General features: G+C 38.9%; 1 protein-coding gene across 1 annotated transcript in view; it reads right to left on the reverse strand.

Annotated features, from left to right (window-relative positions):
- Nucleotides 1-5985: 5985 nt before the first annotated feature.
- Nucleotides 5986-17639, reverse strand: part of rab26 (RAB26, member RAS oncogene family) — an 86409-nt gene continuing 74755 nt past the window's right edge. Inside the window, exons 6-9 of the mRNA XM_086140759.1 lie at nucleotides 12474-12539; nucleotides 11615-11671; nucleotides 10682-10758; nucleotides 5986-7531 (exon numbers count right to left, since the gene is read on the reverse strand). Coding sequence (XP_085996885.1) covers nucleotides 7429-7531; nucleotides 10682-10758; nucleotides 11615-11671; nucleotides 12474-12539 — 303 coding nt within the window. The 3' untranslated portion in view covers nucleotides 5986-7428. The remainder of the gene's footprint in view (nucleotides 7532-10681; nucleotides 10759-11614; nucleotides 11672-12473; nucleotides 12540-17639) is intronic.

Here is a 17639-nt window from a genome sequence, read left to right on the forward strand (position 1 = left end):
GGCTGGCTAACGTTGCCATCCATGAAATTCACTTGTTTCACACGTTTTTTTTTTCTCCCCCTCTTCTTCTCCCTCAATAATCTGACGACTGGTCATGTCTCTGTGGTTAAGAGGAGGTCACGTGACTTCAATGATATCTTCCATCCTCTCGGATCAAAACCCTCTGACAATGCTTAAATGTCCTTAAAAAAAATGATCAGACTATGACATTGCTTAACTTCTGTTTTTTTTTCGAACATCTGTGTGTCCTTGACAATTGGCTCAAAAGCAACATATCATAAATATCACTTGTTTGGGATTGCTACTCAGATGTTAATGTCTTGCTTTAGCCACGCAGAATCTGTTGGGGTTCCTGTGCTCCCTTTTTGGGAGTTACTATCTAATTGGTTGAAATGTTGACAGGAAGCTGGCAGTGGTCGCTCTCCACACACACACACACACACACGCACACACACACGCACACACACACACACACAGACACACACACACAGACACACACACACACAGACCTGCCTGTGCATGTGAATCCACCCTGTCAGCCCCCAAGTTTCCATTATGTACAAAGCACACAGCACATGACAACCCCATTAGCTGCACGAGAAAACAATATATTGATAGGGACCTTTGATTTTGATGGTTCAACACCGTTTGATCATGGACTGTTGTTCAAATATTTAAGAAATAACTATTTGGTTTCAAAAACAGGGTTTAGCAGAGCAGATTGAAGGCTCGATCAATATTACTCACGCCTGTTGACGAACCAGCACGTGCCAGGTGAAGAGGTTAGCTGGTTATCTCAGCTTAACAAGAAGATGTGAAACAACTGGGATCTGTTGGTTATGCTGTGAAATATCACGGGCCAACAAGCACCGAATAAATTTACAGCTAAAATCCATTCAGCACAAAACATGCCATTTGGGTACAGTGCCAGAGATGGTGCAGATGTAATACAATACATATAAACTCAAGCAAATCCATGAATATAATTAGCTTACAGTAAGTAAAACATGTCAAATGTTGAATTTGCCATGGGGAAAAAGATGAATCACATTTTATCATATTAACAAAGAACGTGCAAGAGGAACGTTCACACCAGTGTATGTGTAGATAACCCTGTACACACTTAGACAGATTAGTCGACATGATGCTCAAAGGTAATGCTTTTTTTTTTTTTTAAATGAGAATCCAAAATGAGTTGAATTTCTCTGTGAATGCAGAGCTAAAAGGCACGGGTGGCCTTTTTCCTCTCAGTATATGTGTAGTACAAGTGCTACCCCCGCTGGGTTTATGGTAACACTGCATCCTGCTTCAACGTTATTACCTGTTTTAACAAATATTTATCTCTTTATAATATTACACATGTTCCATATTAACACTTAAATATTAACCTGCCCACTGGAAATTAGTCTGATATTCATTTCTTTCATTCTGTCTCATTAAACAAATTCTTGATCTTGTCTGAATATACATTTCTTCAATATTTGGAGGTATAAAATGAGAAAAAAAAAATTGGGCATTGGTAGGAAGAGGTAGCATGACATCAATCCCATTCTTTTTTTTCTTTTTTTTTTTTCCATTCATGAATATCTATGTCATGATTTGTTTTGTTTGTTTGACATTTGTGACAAAGAACTAGTTTCACATCCTCAGGTCAACGTGAGCTTGAAATACTGTCTTGCACTACCTCACTGGGGACAGCAAAACCGATATCTAAACATTTCAGCTCACATCGAATACATGATTATATATCCGGAAACATGATTTTTAAAGTTACAGTTTTTCTTTTTTTTCTTTACCTCTTAAAAGCCACAACCCTTAGATGAAGATGTTACATTTGGAGTTCTCGCTAATCAAGTCAAGTCAGTGTAAAAACCGTATGGACACTGCAGCAGAAAATGGCACACCTAAAGATCACATTATACACATATTGCATATTATTGTTTTTTACACCACTTTTCAAATTGTACCCATTTCAATACATTGAGAACAATTTTACCTCTTATTGAATCCTGCTGATCTTCATAGAAGAAATCAAAAGTGCGAGATGTGCTATAACGCATTAGTCATCGTCACATCCTCATCATGGTTGAAATTACTACGAAAATGTAATATAAAGTCAGTGAGACAACGTTTTTCCTGCCATCCAGTCAACATGGATCTAAAACTGTAGATTCTGACATCATTTTCGCAGAAAGTAAATAGATAATGGATTTCTGGTTGTCAGTGTCACACTGCTCCAGAGAGGGTGCGGGACTCAATCAGTCGTCAGTTGACCAGTGGCGCAAATCACGTGCATGTTCATGTGTATTTCCACAGAGAAAAGCTATGAGCAGAAGAAGCATTATTTCTCTTGCCACAGGGTGCATGATACTGTAAAATTGGTCTAGACCAGTGGTTCTTAACCTGGGTTCGATCGAACCCCAGGGGTTCGGTGAGTCAGTCTCAGGGGTTTGGCGGAGGTCAAGACACACATTAGTGATGACATCACTGGCTGCAGGTGATCACGCTACATAGCTTGGCCTATCCGTGCTGCAGGGATTTTGGCGCGATCAGTTGTAGTAACTTGTGACTGTCGTGATGGTACGTCATGTGATTTCTTTCTTAATATTTTAATCCCTTCATACTAATTACGTCGGGCAAAAAAAGAAAGCGGTCGGAAGAACACGTACAATACGGATTCACATGTATGACGGAACGTGATTGGAATCGATGTCCTAACTGCATGATTTGCAAAGACAAGATGAGCAGTTCTAGTCCAGCACCGGCAAAACTAAGGGAAGGCTTCCTTCAGCTGCATGGAGATGGGAACTACAAGAACATCGCGCTTGCTGAATTCAAGGTGAAGGGAGCCAGATTCGATGAAAAGGCTACTCTGCCTGTTCTTTGTACCCATCAACGAACCGATCCTCGATCCAATAAAGAGGGGTTCGGTGAATGCGCATGTAAAACAGGTGGGGTTCAGTACCTCCAACAAGGTTAAGAACCACTGGTCTAGACCGAGAGCTGTGCTTGAGAAAATAAAATACAGTGCGGGGATGAAATGAGGATGAGTAGTGGGTTTGTGGTTCCTTCAGGTTCGATGCAGCCACGCTCCTCGATGTCCTCTGAGCAGATCTAGTCTGGCCCTCCTCTGAATTCCCATGTGCCTAAATGGAAAGACAGTATGTAAGTGCTTAAGGATAATTCTGAGAAGTCTTCAGATGCTCAGATGAAATATTTCATATCAAAATACTGCGGCACCTCTTAAGCCACGTTTTAAAACTCTCTTCTCCAGGTCATGATGCTCTTGCGGTGCATTACCCTATGTTCCAGTGTCATAATGGCAGGTAGCTTTCTCAACAAAATCCTATTAAAAGCGAACAAGCCTACGAGTGTGCTGCTCCACGGATGGGGATCGACCCCCCGCCCACGTGGTGTCCAGCTGACCTGTTCCTGCCATCAGGTCAGTCTCCTCTGATACTTTTACTTCGTTCCAGGCTGTAACAGAACATCTTGGTATCAGACATGGTCAGGAAAAACAATGCAAAGCTCATTTTAGTACCGTGGAGACTCTCAGGGCAAAAAAAAAGCATAGTTATATCGCTGTGTTCTCTCATCAAGTATTTCCGATCGATCTGGTGCCCCGTGTTCCCAGTTCTCCGGGTTAATCTGGCCCGGTCTGCGCGATCTCTCCCTCCTCCCACCTCCAGCATTTCCATCCACTGCTATTCACCTGCTGCCTAGAAAAAAGACCCTTTCCACCCACTTAGAGCTCATAGGAAACTGCATTTAACAGGAATTTACCTGCTTGAACAGGGTATTTAATCAGTATAATTCAAAATATCTTATCTTAATATTATTGTAATTGTTTCAAAAGTGTAATGTGTAATTTGGTTGCTTCCAGAAAAAGACAATTGATGATTAAACCACAAGTGAAAAAATAAATGTTCAAAAAAAAATCCAATCTAATCCATCATACTGCTTGACATGAAAAATCAGTGACACTGATATATAACCTTTTAGCACAAGAAATGTGTTAGAACAAAAAACCCTACAGACACTCCTAAAAAGCCTGTTCAATGTGAAATTGAAGCATATAATGTTCATTTATTCACTTATTTGTGCTGTGTATCAGCTGCATTATATCTTTTGCTAAACCAACCAAAATTTAAATTTCAGAATATTGAAAAGGGTCTTTCTGAATGTTGACGCCTTTCCAAGTTTGGTTAATTTTCAAAAAGAATAGATGAAAATTTGACAGTCTTAACATCAAAACAAGAGATCTGCTGCACCATATAATTTCACAAAATTATAATCAAGTTATGCAGGCCCACAAACAATAAGAGCAATTATTTTGAATTGTGAATTATAAAACTGTTCCCCGTGGAGCAAGTCAAGTCAAGCACAGATGAACAAATCAACCTTTTGGTTCAGCCTTCCTGAACATTACTGATAATAAAATAAATTAGTGAAAATAAACTACAGTAGAAATGAAAACCAAAAAACAAAAAGCTTCAACTACTACTTCTAGCCAAAAAGCTAAAGAATTAACCTTGCTTCAGTTCCACCACTGCTTCAGTTCCACCACCCAAAAGGAGATTTATAAAAGATTTATAAAAGATTAAGATTAATACAAGTGCCTAGTTATGATTTATATTAATGATATTTAATGATACGGGTATATATATATATATATATATATATATATATATTAATCATTATGTATATATATATATATGTATATATATATATGTGTGTGTGTATATATATATATATGTGTGTGTGTGTGTGTGTGTATGTATATATATATATATATATATATATATATATATATATATAATGATTCCAAATAGTCAACAGCACTCGCTGTTATTTTACTGTAATAAGAGCAAAACACCACATGGCGGCACTGCTGATTCAATTCTGATTTTAAAAATCAGCATTAGTCGAAGTTTTTTTTTCTTACAATTGGTAACAAAGTAAAATGACTCAATTAGGAGCAATATACTGTATGTGTGTGTATATACACATATATATACATATAAATGTATACATGTATATACCTATATATACATATGTATGAAACAAAAATAAGAAAAACAATGAACAGGGAATGAATAATCAAATTATAGCCACGATTTAGTTTTGAAATTTGTTAGAGAAAAAAAAAAACAAATACAATAAAAAACCTAAATATACAATAAACAAAGATAAACTAAGATAAAGTGAAATTAAAAAAACTGAAATTAGAAAACTAAAAATTGTTGTGGAAGAGCTTTTTTTCCATTCTTTTGGATTTGAAAAAAAAATCCTGTTCATTCAAAAGACTATTCAGTTCTGCTTAGGGCATTTTGATCATTCCTGCATTTGATAACTACTGACTGTATCTCGAAGTGCAGAAATTCAGGAGGCAAATAAGAATCACTTAGTTTTCGGATTTTTATTGTAGCATTTGTATAAAAACAAACAAAAAACCCCAATAAACCTGTTGCACTGATGTAGCTTTTTGTCTGAACTTTCCTCTCCTGTAGAGGTGGAGAACACATGTCAAGATATTTGTTGTAGCAGCTTTTAACATTTACACAATATACGATATAGATAGTAGAAAGCAAAGAGTGAGAACAAACTAAGAATGAACTGTATCTGTAACCCCTTGGTACTTTCATTGTCTGAGGAAATAATACTCTATTTATAACAAGTACCATATACTGACGGAAATAGGATCAATTTACTTAAAGCTTATTCAAATGCGATGTAGGGGAAAGTCCTGAAGACAAAAGAAAATAAAAATGTAATGGATCTTGAATTGAAATATATTTTTTCAGGATCCAGAATTGTCTGTCACACTCAGAAGTTTCGAATCCACCCTCAGATCAGAATAACCTTTGCCGCTCTGCGATGCAAAAAGGCGGCGGCATTAGTTCTGCTCCCCTGGGTGTTTTCTCACGGTTTGTAAGCCAAGATGAAAGGCCTGAGGGGGATTTATCAATAAGAAATAGCTCTTCCTGTTTTTTTTTTTTTTTTTTTTTAAACCCTTTCGATACAAAGCTAGCAAATGTATTGGTGATTATTTGATTTATTCTTTTCAGGACCTTGTTCGTTAATCTGAGATGAAGATTTAATCACACAAAAAGTCATCACAGGGAGATTTAAGCTGAAAGTGAACAATGCGTGTAAAAAAATCCCCCAAATATAAGTCTGAATCAAGAGTCAAGATCACAAATGCACATATTTAAACTTAACTCATGATATCCTACATAGAAACAGCACATGGTGCTGCTCAACAGCTTACATAAGGTAAAGTAGTATATTTGTACAAATCCTCATGTTCATTGGTCATTTTCATTTATATCTTGTACCAAGGCTGGTTGTTTAAATATTGAATGTACTGTATTTGCCTTTTTTTTCTTAAATCTAAATACATCAGTTTCAACAAGACAAGGCTTTTACAAACTACAGAGATTTCAGAACACAAAAATCACATTAAAGATATTTACAGTACATCACACGCCTGAAAACAGAAGCTTCAAAGGAGACAAAGTAATAGCAAAGAGGTGTGCGTGTGTGTGTGTGTGTGTGTGTGTGTGTGTGTGTGTGTGTGTGTGTGTGCTATGTGGTTACAAGTATTGAGCTGAGTGTTATATTAGTTTCACAGTTGCAGAAGTTGGTTGGCAGCTCCACTGATCTCTTAGCTGACTTCTCAGCAAACACATTAGCGGATGAAAACTTAGGTTCGTATTAGTTTGTATTATTGTATGCATGGTCGTTCTATATTATTTCATTTTTACATATTTAACAGTCTACCTGCTGCAAACCACAGATGATAGATGCTACTATCAGATTTCTGTTGTGACACCAGGTGATAAAAGATCAATGTCAGGACATCGACCGATCAACTTATTCAGAAATCTGACAGCAGATATCTTGTTGTTGACTTACCAAAAATTCAAAATGTACAAAAAAAGTCTGAACAAATAGCTTTAAGATAAGACTTGATGAGGTTTCCTTTGAGATTGTCATCATCCCCCAACATCTCTTGGTCACAGAACTGCATTGTTGATGGTTGCAAATATGCACGGTTTTGTTGAAATTGGGTCGACTATTACATTTAGATATTGTGGAAAGCACATACAGAACATTCATATTTACTAGAATCACCACAAGTAATTGCAATTTCATATTATTAAAATGTTAATATCCGATTATCAAACCAAACGTTGTCTAAAGTATTAGGTCAAAACAACTGTATTGATGCAGGGCTTGTTAAACAGATCAAACTGGCCACTAACACAAATATAATAAACTGAGAATTCTCAGGCACAACATTTTATAACACCTTCTTCCCTCTCTTTCTCGCACACGCACACACACACACACACACACACACACACACACACACACACACACACACACACACACACACACACACACACACACACACAACGGGGTCTATGAGTGGCAGCATCCAGTAGTCCTCATCTCTTTGTTGACGAACTCCTGCAGCTGAAACTTTGGCTGGTCTGGCTCCTTCATGGTCCTGTGCTTCAGTTCCCTGTCAAGTACATACACACACACGCACGCACACACACACACACACACACACTTTGCTGGTGAAGAGAGTTTGCATAAAAGTAGTTAATTGACTTGTGTGCATTAATGGTCAGCAAAGTGCACCTCTGTTGCATTTAATTGTATGTTTTTCCTTCTAAATAGAGTGTGTGAGCATTTTTTTATCTGATAGACTTTGACAGATCATTCACATTATTTAATATGTTTTAAATAGTTAAAACTTATATCATTAAACTCGCTTGAGCTCGGAGTGTCACAGCTTTGGTACTTATTTGTTTAAAAAAATGGCCTGATTCAAGTTTATACAGGTTGCCAGTGGATCACAGAGCAAATTCTGTGGAAATTAGGATCTCCAATTAATCTACTGCATATTATTTGAACTGTGAGAGGAAACCAGAGAAGCAAGAGAACATGCAAACTCTGCACAAACATCCCTGCTGGAATCAAACCGGCGACCTTTCTTGCTGTGAGGCAGAAGAGCAAGCCACCACGCCAATGCCGCCCATCGTGCCCCAGCGATGATGGCTTAGCTGCATTCAAAGGTGTTAACCAGGCCATCGGGGGCAGTTGGGGACTCAGTTTCTCGCCCAAGGACACTTCAGCATGCAGACAGGAGGGGCTGTGGAAATGGAACTGCTAACCATCAATTTGAGTGACATCTCTTCTTCTTCCTCATCTTCTTCTCCTTTCGGCTTCTCTCATTAAGTGGTTGCCAGAGCAAATGAACTTTCTCCATCTAACCCAGGGGTGTCAAACTCAAGGCCCGCGGGCCGGATAAGGACCGTGAACAGGTTTAATCCGGCTCGCAAAGCTAAAAAATACCAGGTTTGAGGAGTGAATTGAACAATAGGTACGTAACATTAGTTCATATGTCATGATTTTACCGATCCGGACCACCTTAGAATAGATTTTCCCCCGTGTTGCCCCTGAGCTAAAATGAGTTTGACACCCCTGATTCTAACCCTATTCTCTGTATCCTCCGCTCTCACACCAACTACCTTCCAAACACGCCTTCCTCCTCTCCTTCTTTGACCTACAGTAGCCCAGTTGGCATAAGTTCCCAGTAGGTCATCGGTACCAGTGGCGGTCGTTGTGAACCCAGGCCTCGACCCATCCGGTATGATGTGGTTCTTATGTTCATTGGCATGTTTGGTTTGGCAAAAGTTTTATGCCAGATGCCCCTCCTGACGGAACCCTCTGCATTTATCCGGGCTTCAGCTCGGGGAGACACCGGCCAGTGCCGCCCTGAGGCTGCATTTGAGAAACATCTGGTCAACCGACCAAATTTTTTTATCGGCTATTTGACTAACTAAATGATTCCTGTAGTAACAAGGAAACACAAGCTATCCGTCAGTGAGGAAAAAAAAAAAGCTAATTGACATTCAAATGAGACAAACATGTATAAAGGACAAAGTGAATAAACAGAGTCTTTATATTTCGTAATCATTTTGTACGCAAGCAGACTTATGGTAATAATTGTATTTTGTTTGTCTTTCTTCACTTTCACTTTAACATTCCAGTGACGCGGCACAGCCGTATGCTGCACTGTGACACATGGCGTGGCTGGATGAGTGACAAGAGGATTCAGAGGGAAAACATGAATTGAAAAAAATGAAAAAAAAAAAAAAAAGATAACATGAGCAACAGAAACGGTTGTGTTTCATCTTGTGTAGTCGCAGCCTGTTGGTTGCCGGACTGTCAGGCTATTCTTGGTGACGCCAAGCAAGCAAGCCTGTAACCATAACTGTGATATTTATGTAGAGGAGTTTGCACGCCAGCTCAAACACTCAGATAAAATTGTATCAACCCCAAAAACACCCGGAAGATCAGATCAGAGATGATTACATGGGTTGATGCCAACTGACAGTTGAAGCGTTGCTTCGCTTGATTTTAAATCTGGGTCTGCTTGTTTTTTTTTGTTTTTTTAATCACCACAGCTGGAGAGGACTATAGATATTTTTGAGAAAAAAGGGGGAAAAATTCTTATCTTTAAAACCGCACTGTGTTATTTCAGCAAGATTAAACTGATTATTTTTCTAAACATTGCTTTAATGCAATGCATTATAGCTGGGGTTCAGCGGTAGAGCAGGTGTCCCTCCAAGAGGTGCTTGAAGGTTAGAATCCCGGCTCCTCCTGTCTGATTGTCGACCCCAAGTCATTCCTGAAGGCCCGATCAGCACCTTGTATGGCAGCCCAGATAGATCAATGTGTGTGTGAATGGATGAATGCTTTGCAGTGTAAAGCACTAGGTGTGAGAGTGCAATATAAGTTGAGTTAATCTAACATTATTACTTCATAATTTTTAGTAAAAAAAAAATTTCAACTCTTAAATAACAATAAATAATTAATTTGTTACAGATCTCAAGTGTGATGACGGCAGTAGCAAAAATGTTACCTGTGTTAAGCAGGTGGAAGAGCAGAAGTCAAGAAGCGTGTACTTGTTCCTCTCTCGCATCGCATCTCATTTATATAACAACACAAATCAATTTTTGTGGGGAAATTAGTTCTCTGCATTAACACATCATGGCTGAACCATGAGCAGTAGGCTGCCGTGGACCAGCGCCAGGGGAGCAGTTAAGGGTTCAGTGTTTTGCTCAACAACACTTTGACACACTAGGAGGAGACGGGAATCGAACCGGGAACGCTCGATTCCAAAGAACTCCTGCGCCACGCCGCCCCCACTTCAGTATTTCCAGACACTACGGATGTTCATCACCTTCCAAAAGTCTGTTTTCTGAGACAATTGCTACGGCGTGGCCAAAAATGACAAGATGGTGAGATCTTACATTCAGCCATTAATTATCCCCAAGTCTGAGTGGCCTGCTTTCAAGATCAAACTATTATCATATTCATAATATTAAATTTAAAGGTCTGTCAGAGCTTCAACAAGCAATGACAGTCGCACTTTTTCGTGTTATAGCATGGTATATCTCGTGCTCTGTCTTTGTTTTTAATAGCGAGTTTTCATAGAGAGAAGACTACTTAAATGACCCTATTGAAAATGTCCTAATCCTCACTGGCATTTTCCTGAGTAAATCAAATCGCTGACGTTCCAGCCAAAAGACACAGAGCTCCAAAAAAGTCAGCCGATGGAGAGATCGTTGCTGAACACTTTTTTTTTTTTGTGACTCACTTGGCCACAGCGGTGAAGGCCAGCTCTACATTCAGTCCGGATTTAGCACTCGTCTCCATGAAGGGTACTCCAAACTCCTGTACAGAACACAGAGAAACATCTGTTGGATGGTAGGTGGAGATAAATAAGTGAGTGTTTCTGCTTCTATGTATGTGAGGGGGCGCGTTTTGCAAGTCTCAAAGGCATCAACATCTAATTTCTGCAGACCTTTTAAAGGTAAGGGTGTGAGCTGGGCTGCCCACACTCAGTGCAAGTCAATGCAATAACCCGGGGAGAGTTGTGCAAACCTGGTGTGTGTGTGTATTTGTGTATGTGTGTATATACTTTCAACTGCTACTTTCGTGTTATTTACTATTTAAAAAAAAAGTCCTCTCATGATAGGAATATCTAGTTCAACAATAAATTAACTTTTAAAAACACATGATCTAAGTGTACCATCTGGATGTACGAGCAGAATGTTCAAGCTTTAAAAGCAAATAGCTGTCATAACTTTTAGCACCCAGAGGGCAAAATGTTGTGGGTGAACATTACCCCCAATGAAATCAATATCAAAGAGCACGCAAGCATGCAGGCGCGCATGTGTGTGTGTGTGTGTTAAGACAGCGTATTCTTGCAGCTTGTCTCCACCTTGACAGCAGCAATGATTGTGCCACTACTCAATATTCCCTCTCACTCGAGTTAACATTTAGTCTTAACATGCCTCTCAGAGCCTGTCTGAGCGAAACGGCCTGGAAAATTAAGTTAGCAAGCCCCTATCATTTATTCTCGACCATTCAGCGACTACCATTCCCCCATGAATACATAACTACTCACACTAATCAAAACAAAGTAGCGACACGGGGGCAGGGGGGGTGTTCAGGATGCACAGATTTAACGGGTTTGGTACCTATCTTTGACACCTACATATATTTGTGTGTGTTACAGTCACCTCACCTTTGCCAGCTTCTCTCCCTCCTCTCGCTTCACCACCCTGTCATGCGTAGAGTCGGCCTACGAGACATTAGACATCCAGTTATACACCGTCGGTGTCCAGCTGTTTCCTTGCACAAGGAGGTATCTGGGGACATTTTGACATGTACATCCTCAGTGCTACTGGAATAGCTTCAAAAATTCCTGCTCTGTGTTTTTTCATTCAGCTGATTTTACATTATTTCCTGTGTTTGGTGTCGATATGCCTGGCCGCCTCTGCTGAACGGAAAGGAAAACAAAGCCTTCGATTAAAATCTGTTGAAATTGTTTGCTCCTGTCAAGTTTTAGTTTGTGCCCATGATTTAGCGCAGTTGTCACTGGTAATGACTGGTTTTAGTTTTTTTATTCGGGCGACCAGCGATATTATAAAATTCAACAATCAAGTTGACCTTGGACCTTTTAGATATAAAATATTGTAATTTTAATGTTTACTGTGTGAATATTCAGTTTGTGAAAGTCACATAATTAACAATGTTTGCCTGTCGATTCATCTATCTATTAAATGTAAAAAAGCATTTAACATGAAACATCAAAGGCTCAATTGTACCATTACTCACTTGATTGGCAGCAAACCCAAAATGTTAAATAATACTCTTTATAGCCATAGTGTTAACGCTTGTTAATTATGAGTTTACTGCATCTTTCCAGAATGATGGTCTTCCACCTCAGTGACTACTGACATGTTGAGAATGTGATCTGCAGAACAACATCCCTGTGGCTGCTGTCCATATATTCTGTCTCTGCGCTCGTGCTCCTGTTATTCCTCCCCCCTCTCTCAGTCCATCTGTCCATCCAACTCTTGGAATTGGCCCTAAGGTCTCACCTTGTTGCCCAGCAGCATGACCACCACGTCCTGCTGGGCATACTCATGGATCTCCGTCAACCACGCCTGGAGACGGGAGCCGGGGGCACGGAGCAACGGAGAAATCCAAAACAGGGGGGAGGAGGAAGAAAGTTAGGAGGGGAGTGGAATGATGAAGGAGGTGTGGGGCATTGGAGATAAAGAGGGGTGGCAGAGGAGATAAATGGATGCACAGAAGAGGAGAGTGGGAAAAGCACAATAGATTCAATTATTGTTCACGAGGTGCAGTTCATCTTGTCTTCCCTCGACTCCCCCGATTTTAACTCCTTCTCCCTCATCCTGCCACTCTATCCTTCCAATTACAGAAGCTGAGATGATGCTTACTCAACCGATTTTCACACCCAACCCAAACCCGCGTGGAGCAAAATCACTTTTGATTTGTAAAAACATCCGTGACAGCCGATGACCCGAGATGTTCGACTGATCGGCTAAAAGACATAAGATGTGATTGTAAGTAGTTGAAATATAGGTGCAGTGACGTAGAGTTTGACCAGTGATGCAGGGGTTTGAACAAAAGGGAGTGGATTCTTATCAAAATCTTCTTGTCGTGGCAACTGGACTTGAATTTCTTCACTTGAAGATGTTTCACCCTTCATCCGAGGCGTTACTGTTTTTGCTTGAGGGCTCCTTAGGTGGCTGAGTTGTGCAACAGGTAGAGAAAACCGCATAAAAAAAAAAATCTGGTCCACTAAGACAAAGTGACTGGAAACAAACCTGTGATATTGAGATAACTTAGTTTTAATTCAAAAGAAAATTAATGATAATGCATTCAATGCATACAAACTTTTAATTTAATATGCTCTGAGAGCCAGATTGGAAGTTTTTGTTGTTATAGTTTGATAAACAATGCATGTAAGTATGAGAGGAAAATTGGGGCATCTTTCATGTTAAAATAATGTAACACTGAGTGGGATGGAATTCCTAAACAAATCAACAGGAGCTTAATGACACAATGTAAATATGTGTGTGGTGACACACACACACACACACACACACACACACACACACACACACACACACACACACGAACACACACAATTTATGCACCTTGTTAGAGGTGTTTCCAACAGTGGATTTGATACAATACATTACACTAAATAGCAGTCACAAGATAAATGATAAAAGTGAATATATGAGGTCTTTGTTTATCCTCCACAGCCATGAAAACAAACCATATTTGGGAGATTTGAAAGCAGCAGGTCTGATCCTGGTACGAAAGTGAAACTGTCAGCCAAACAGATAAGTACCGGTCTAATCTAGAGATGCATGAACTGACTACAGCGTCACAGGTGGCGCCGCCTTTCATTTCGATGAAAAGCTGCTCAACAGTGCATGATCCACATCTCTTTGCTTGTGCAGCCATCGGAGCAACCAAGCAGATCATTTCAGTTGCTAATATCTGGCTTATCATTTGCCTAATGGAATAAGAGGGAAAAAAAAAATCCATTTTGTGGCTATATTTCAGACTTAAAATTGTTACTGGATCGAAAGAGTCAAATGTGTCCAATGTAAAACTTTCTTACTGGTCTATAGGGATGAGCCAGATGGAACATTTATTTGTATCTTATACGAGACATGAAGTTGGTAAACCTTGGGATACGTGTACCAATGCCTGTCTCGAAAACATGTGCACTACATCGTTTCCACTCCACTTTCATCTCGGATAGTTTTCCATGAGTTCAGGTGGTCAAGAATTGTTTTTTCCTTCTGTTTTTCTGCTCCTAGGTTGTGCTTCCTACATGCTCTATAAACAAACAAAATGAACAAAAGATCCCTCACAGGTGGAAGCCATGTGACTAGTCATACATGCAAATTCATAATTTGGACTCTGAAAATTCTAAAATGCTCCTGTATATAGCTTGCTTAATATATTCACATTTTAATTACCCAATACATATAATTGCTGTTCAATACTTATATTTTACTTTAAAAAAGATCAATTATTTTCAGCTAAAAACCAGAAAAATAGAAAAAAATCAAGACAAGCAGACTTGTGACACCACAAATAACAATTCAGGTTAATCGTTATTTAGTATCTTCCACAGAATACCGCCGCATTGCTAAAACACAGGCAGCGCTTTCCTAGACGACCTCTTGCTAACAGTAAAACGGGATTAATAATTCAGGCGAACAATGATTTACGTTACAGCCAAGTCACTGACCTACTTTTATGTTTGTAATTACCCTTCATGATTATGGAAATCGTTTCAGTTATGGTAATTGCTGCTCCGTAACAATCTCTTGGGGGAGTCTGAATGCGTGTTCTTTTTGTGTGTGTTAAATGAAATTTAAGATAGTGTTAATAATAAGTAATGAGCCAAAGATAATCATAGGATTTGTATAGACTTGCCTTTGAGTCTTTGTCTCTGGGATATTGTGAAGGACAGTTAACTGTTGTGAGATTTCCTCCCATTAAGCCTTGATAAATGTGAGGCATAATAAAAGCGAGCTTATTCAACACTGAAGGAGAGAAGAGTTCAAGGTTGTTTCAATTCACATTGTGGAAGATGAAGAAAAAATGAATGGCATTCCATTCAATGGGAATGCGACATTGAGACTACATTGATGAACTATTAATTGGATGATGACAAAATTGAATAAACAAACACTCACAATGAAAAAGTGGCATATGAGCAGGGTTATCATTTTCTTAAGGTACAACGCTGATTATTTAACTCTCAAACAGCAAAAATCAAAATTATATTGTCACAAAATCAGACAAGACTTTGTTTGCAGCTCTTCATTTACATCGACTGAACAGTAAATCGAATTTTTCCAACGGTAGCGGAGATAAAGTGCTTTCATCTGGTCACTGGATCTCGGCGTGGCATCCTTTAACCAACTAACCACTGTGGAGGCATGCAACTCCCAGTTTAGGTAATTCTAATAAAATACATGATATAGAGCTATTAGAATTCAAATCTTAAAAACCAAAATAAAATGACATCATTATATGAAAGTCTTGAATAATCTGCTGGAATAATCAGGCTGAAGATATTGATTTATACCGACAAAGAAATGTATTTGAGGATATTCTATGTTGCGTGAAATTCATTAGTCTGTTTGTCCACCTGGAACATGGTATTCTTTTATTTTATTCTCTCCTACTTTTTATCTGAATGTATGAAAACTGATATGGCCTGTGTCTGAAGACAGCATGTGAGTTCTTTGCTTTTTCACACAGAACTTGCATTCTTATCTTCCTCACATAGTATTTACCAATGAAACCTGGACTGCTGTTTGTTTCTCAAAGCCACGTTTCTCCTTTTGGATTAGTTACGTTGTCTAGTTTAGTTTTCTATAAATTAAAGCAGTGAACCTAGATTTGAGAATAGGACTTTCTCAAAAACTACAAAAACAGTCAATTGTACAGTACCGATGGACTCTAATGTTTGCATTCGAATTATTTTCTTTTAATGTAATTACACATCCTAGTTTCGTTTATATTATATTTAGGTGATACCTATGTTTGTCTGTGTAATCATAATCATTGATTTTGATTTTTTCGTTTTCGTTTTTGTTTTTGAGATGGTTTTACACAGATGCAATTCCCGGTGATCGTGAAGAGGGCACCACAATAGAAGGGAAATCTGGAAATGGTTCAATAAACAAAAGGAAGAAATGTAAGACTACATGTAGAATGGCGTTAGAAAGTTAGAAAAGTTAGAAAACTTCTCTCGTCAACCCCAAAACTTCACAGTGAAAGCATTTAATCACATTTTTTAAAACATCCATATAGCCTTTTTTAATGTCTAATAAATCTAACTTCATCCTGGAGGACTGGGGAATATCTGAAACGATGTAGAACATATTAGTTTTAGTCCAACAGGCTAATGGTATCTTGTTTTTTATGAATCCTACAATTCTTTGCATGTGTCTTTGAAAACGGTCCACCGCTTCCACTGATTTATGCTGTGAGCTACCAGAGGCCCCCGCAATGCGATATTATCCCAATATATACATCACAATACAACAGCGTTGCAATATCGCCATGAGTACATACAAGGCATACACATATTTATCTTTTTCTTCACAACCCTCCTGATCTTGCTGGTTACGTGCATCATCGTGTGAAGACTGTACAGATCAGTGATAATTCCTCCGACTCATCTGCAGGTTTACAGTGAGCCTTCATTCCTCTCCGGGGGTTTATATCACTTCATTACTCAGAGATTAATGTACTGAGCTCTCACCTAGCAGCCCTGATTCCCAACAACTTCCAGCCTGCCAATTACTCACACAGTCTTGACAGATCTCGGCGGCCCGTGGGTGGATTACAAGGAAGTAGCTTCTTTGCTCAAAGAGATCAAACTTCAAAAGACTCCCGGAGAATGAGAGTTCATGCAGTTTGTGGGGGCACGAGTAGAGTGTATATATATGTTTCGGCCTACATGCGATAGATTGTGACAGGGATTCCGATTCGTAGCTTTGTAAAAGCTTCCAGGTCAACCTTTTTAGCTTTGTGTTCATCCGATGTGTTTTGTTCAAAGAGGAGATTAAGCATCCTGGCTTTGGGCCGAGAGAACCATGAGGTTCCCGCTGAATCTGTTAACTCGACTGTTTATTTTTAGCTTTCAGAAGAGATGGAAAAAGCTTCAAAGCCAGATAAAAAAAGAAAAGAAAAACGCTCAGCCCAATTATAGTGAATGTTTGCAGTGGCTACCAAAAGACAAGTGCTTATTTGCATAGCCAGTACAGGTGCTCATGTAGATAACCACATGGAGCCAACCTGTAGCCCCACTTTATCTGTAAATGCATCTTGAGACAAAGACAAATCCAAATTACAAAAAAAAAAATATCTCCATTTTGGCACAAGTTTGGACATTTCTAACTTTGCTGAAGAAAAACTTGACATGTAACATGTAGAGAGCTAAATGCTAAACAATCCATATGTCTTATCATCCACATCATTGCTCAGTTACATACAAGGCCCTATTAGTAGAAGCTGTATTTGAAAGTAAGATAAGTAGAGGTAGAAATTATTAAGAATAAGTATAACAGCTTTAATTATCCAAAAAGAAATTGTTGCTCCAGAGTTACAAGAAAAATATAACAATGATAAATAATAGTAGAAAATTGTAGAAGCAGTAAAAAAAAAAAAAAGGGAGGGGGAATAAGAAATACAAA

Source organism: Fistularia commersonii, chromosome 33 (assembly GCF_037954325.1).
Source record: "Fistularia commersonii isolate RoL2024-O1a breed Wild chromosome 33, RoL_Fcom_v1.0, whole genome shotgun sequence".
Lineage (NCBI taxonomy): Eukaryota > Metazoa > Chordata > Actinopteri > Syngnathiformes > Fistulariidae > Fistularia > Fistularia commersonii.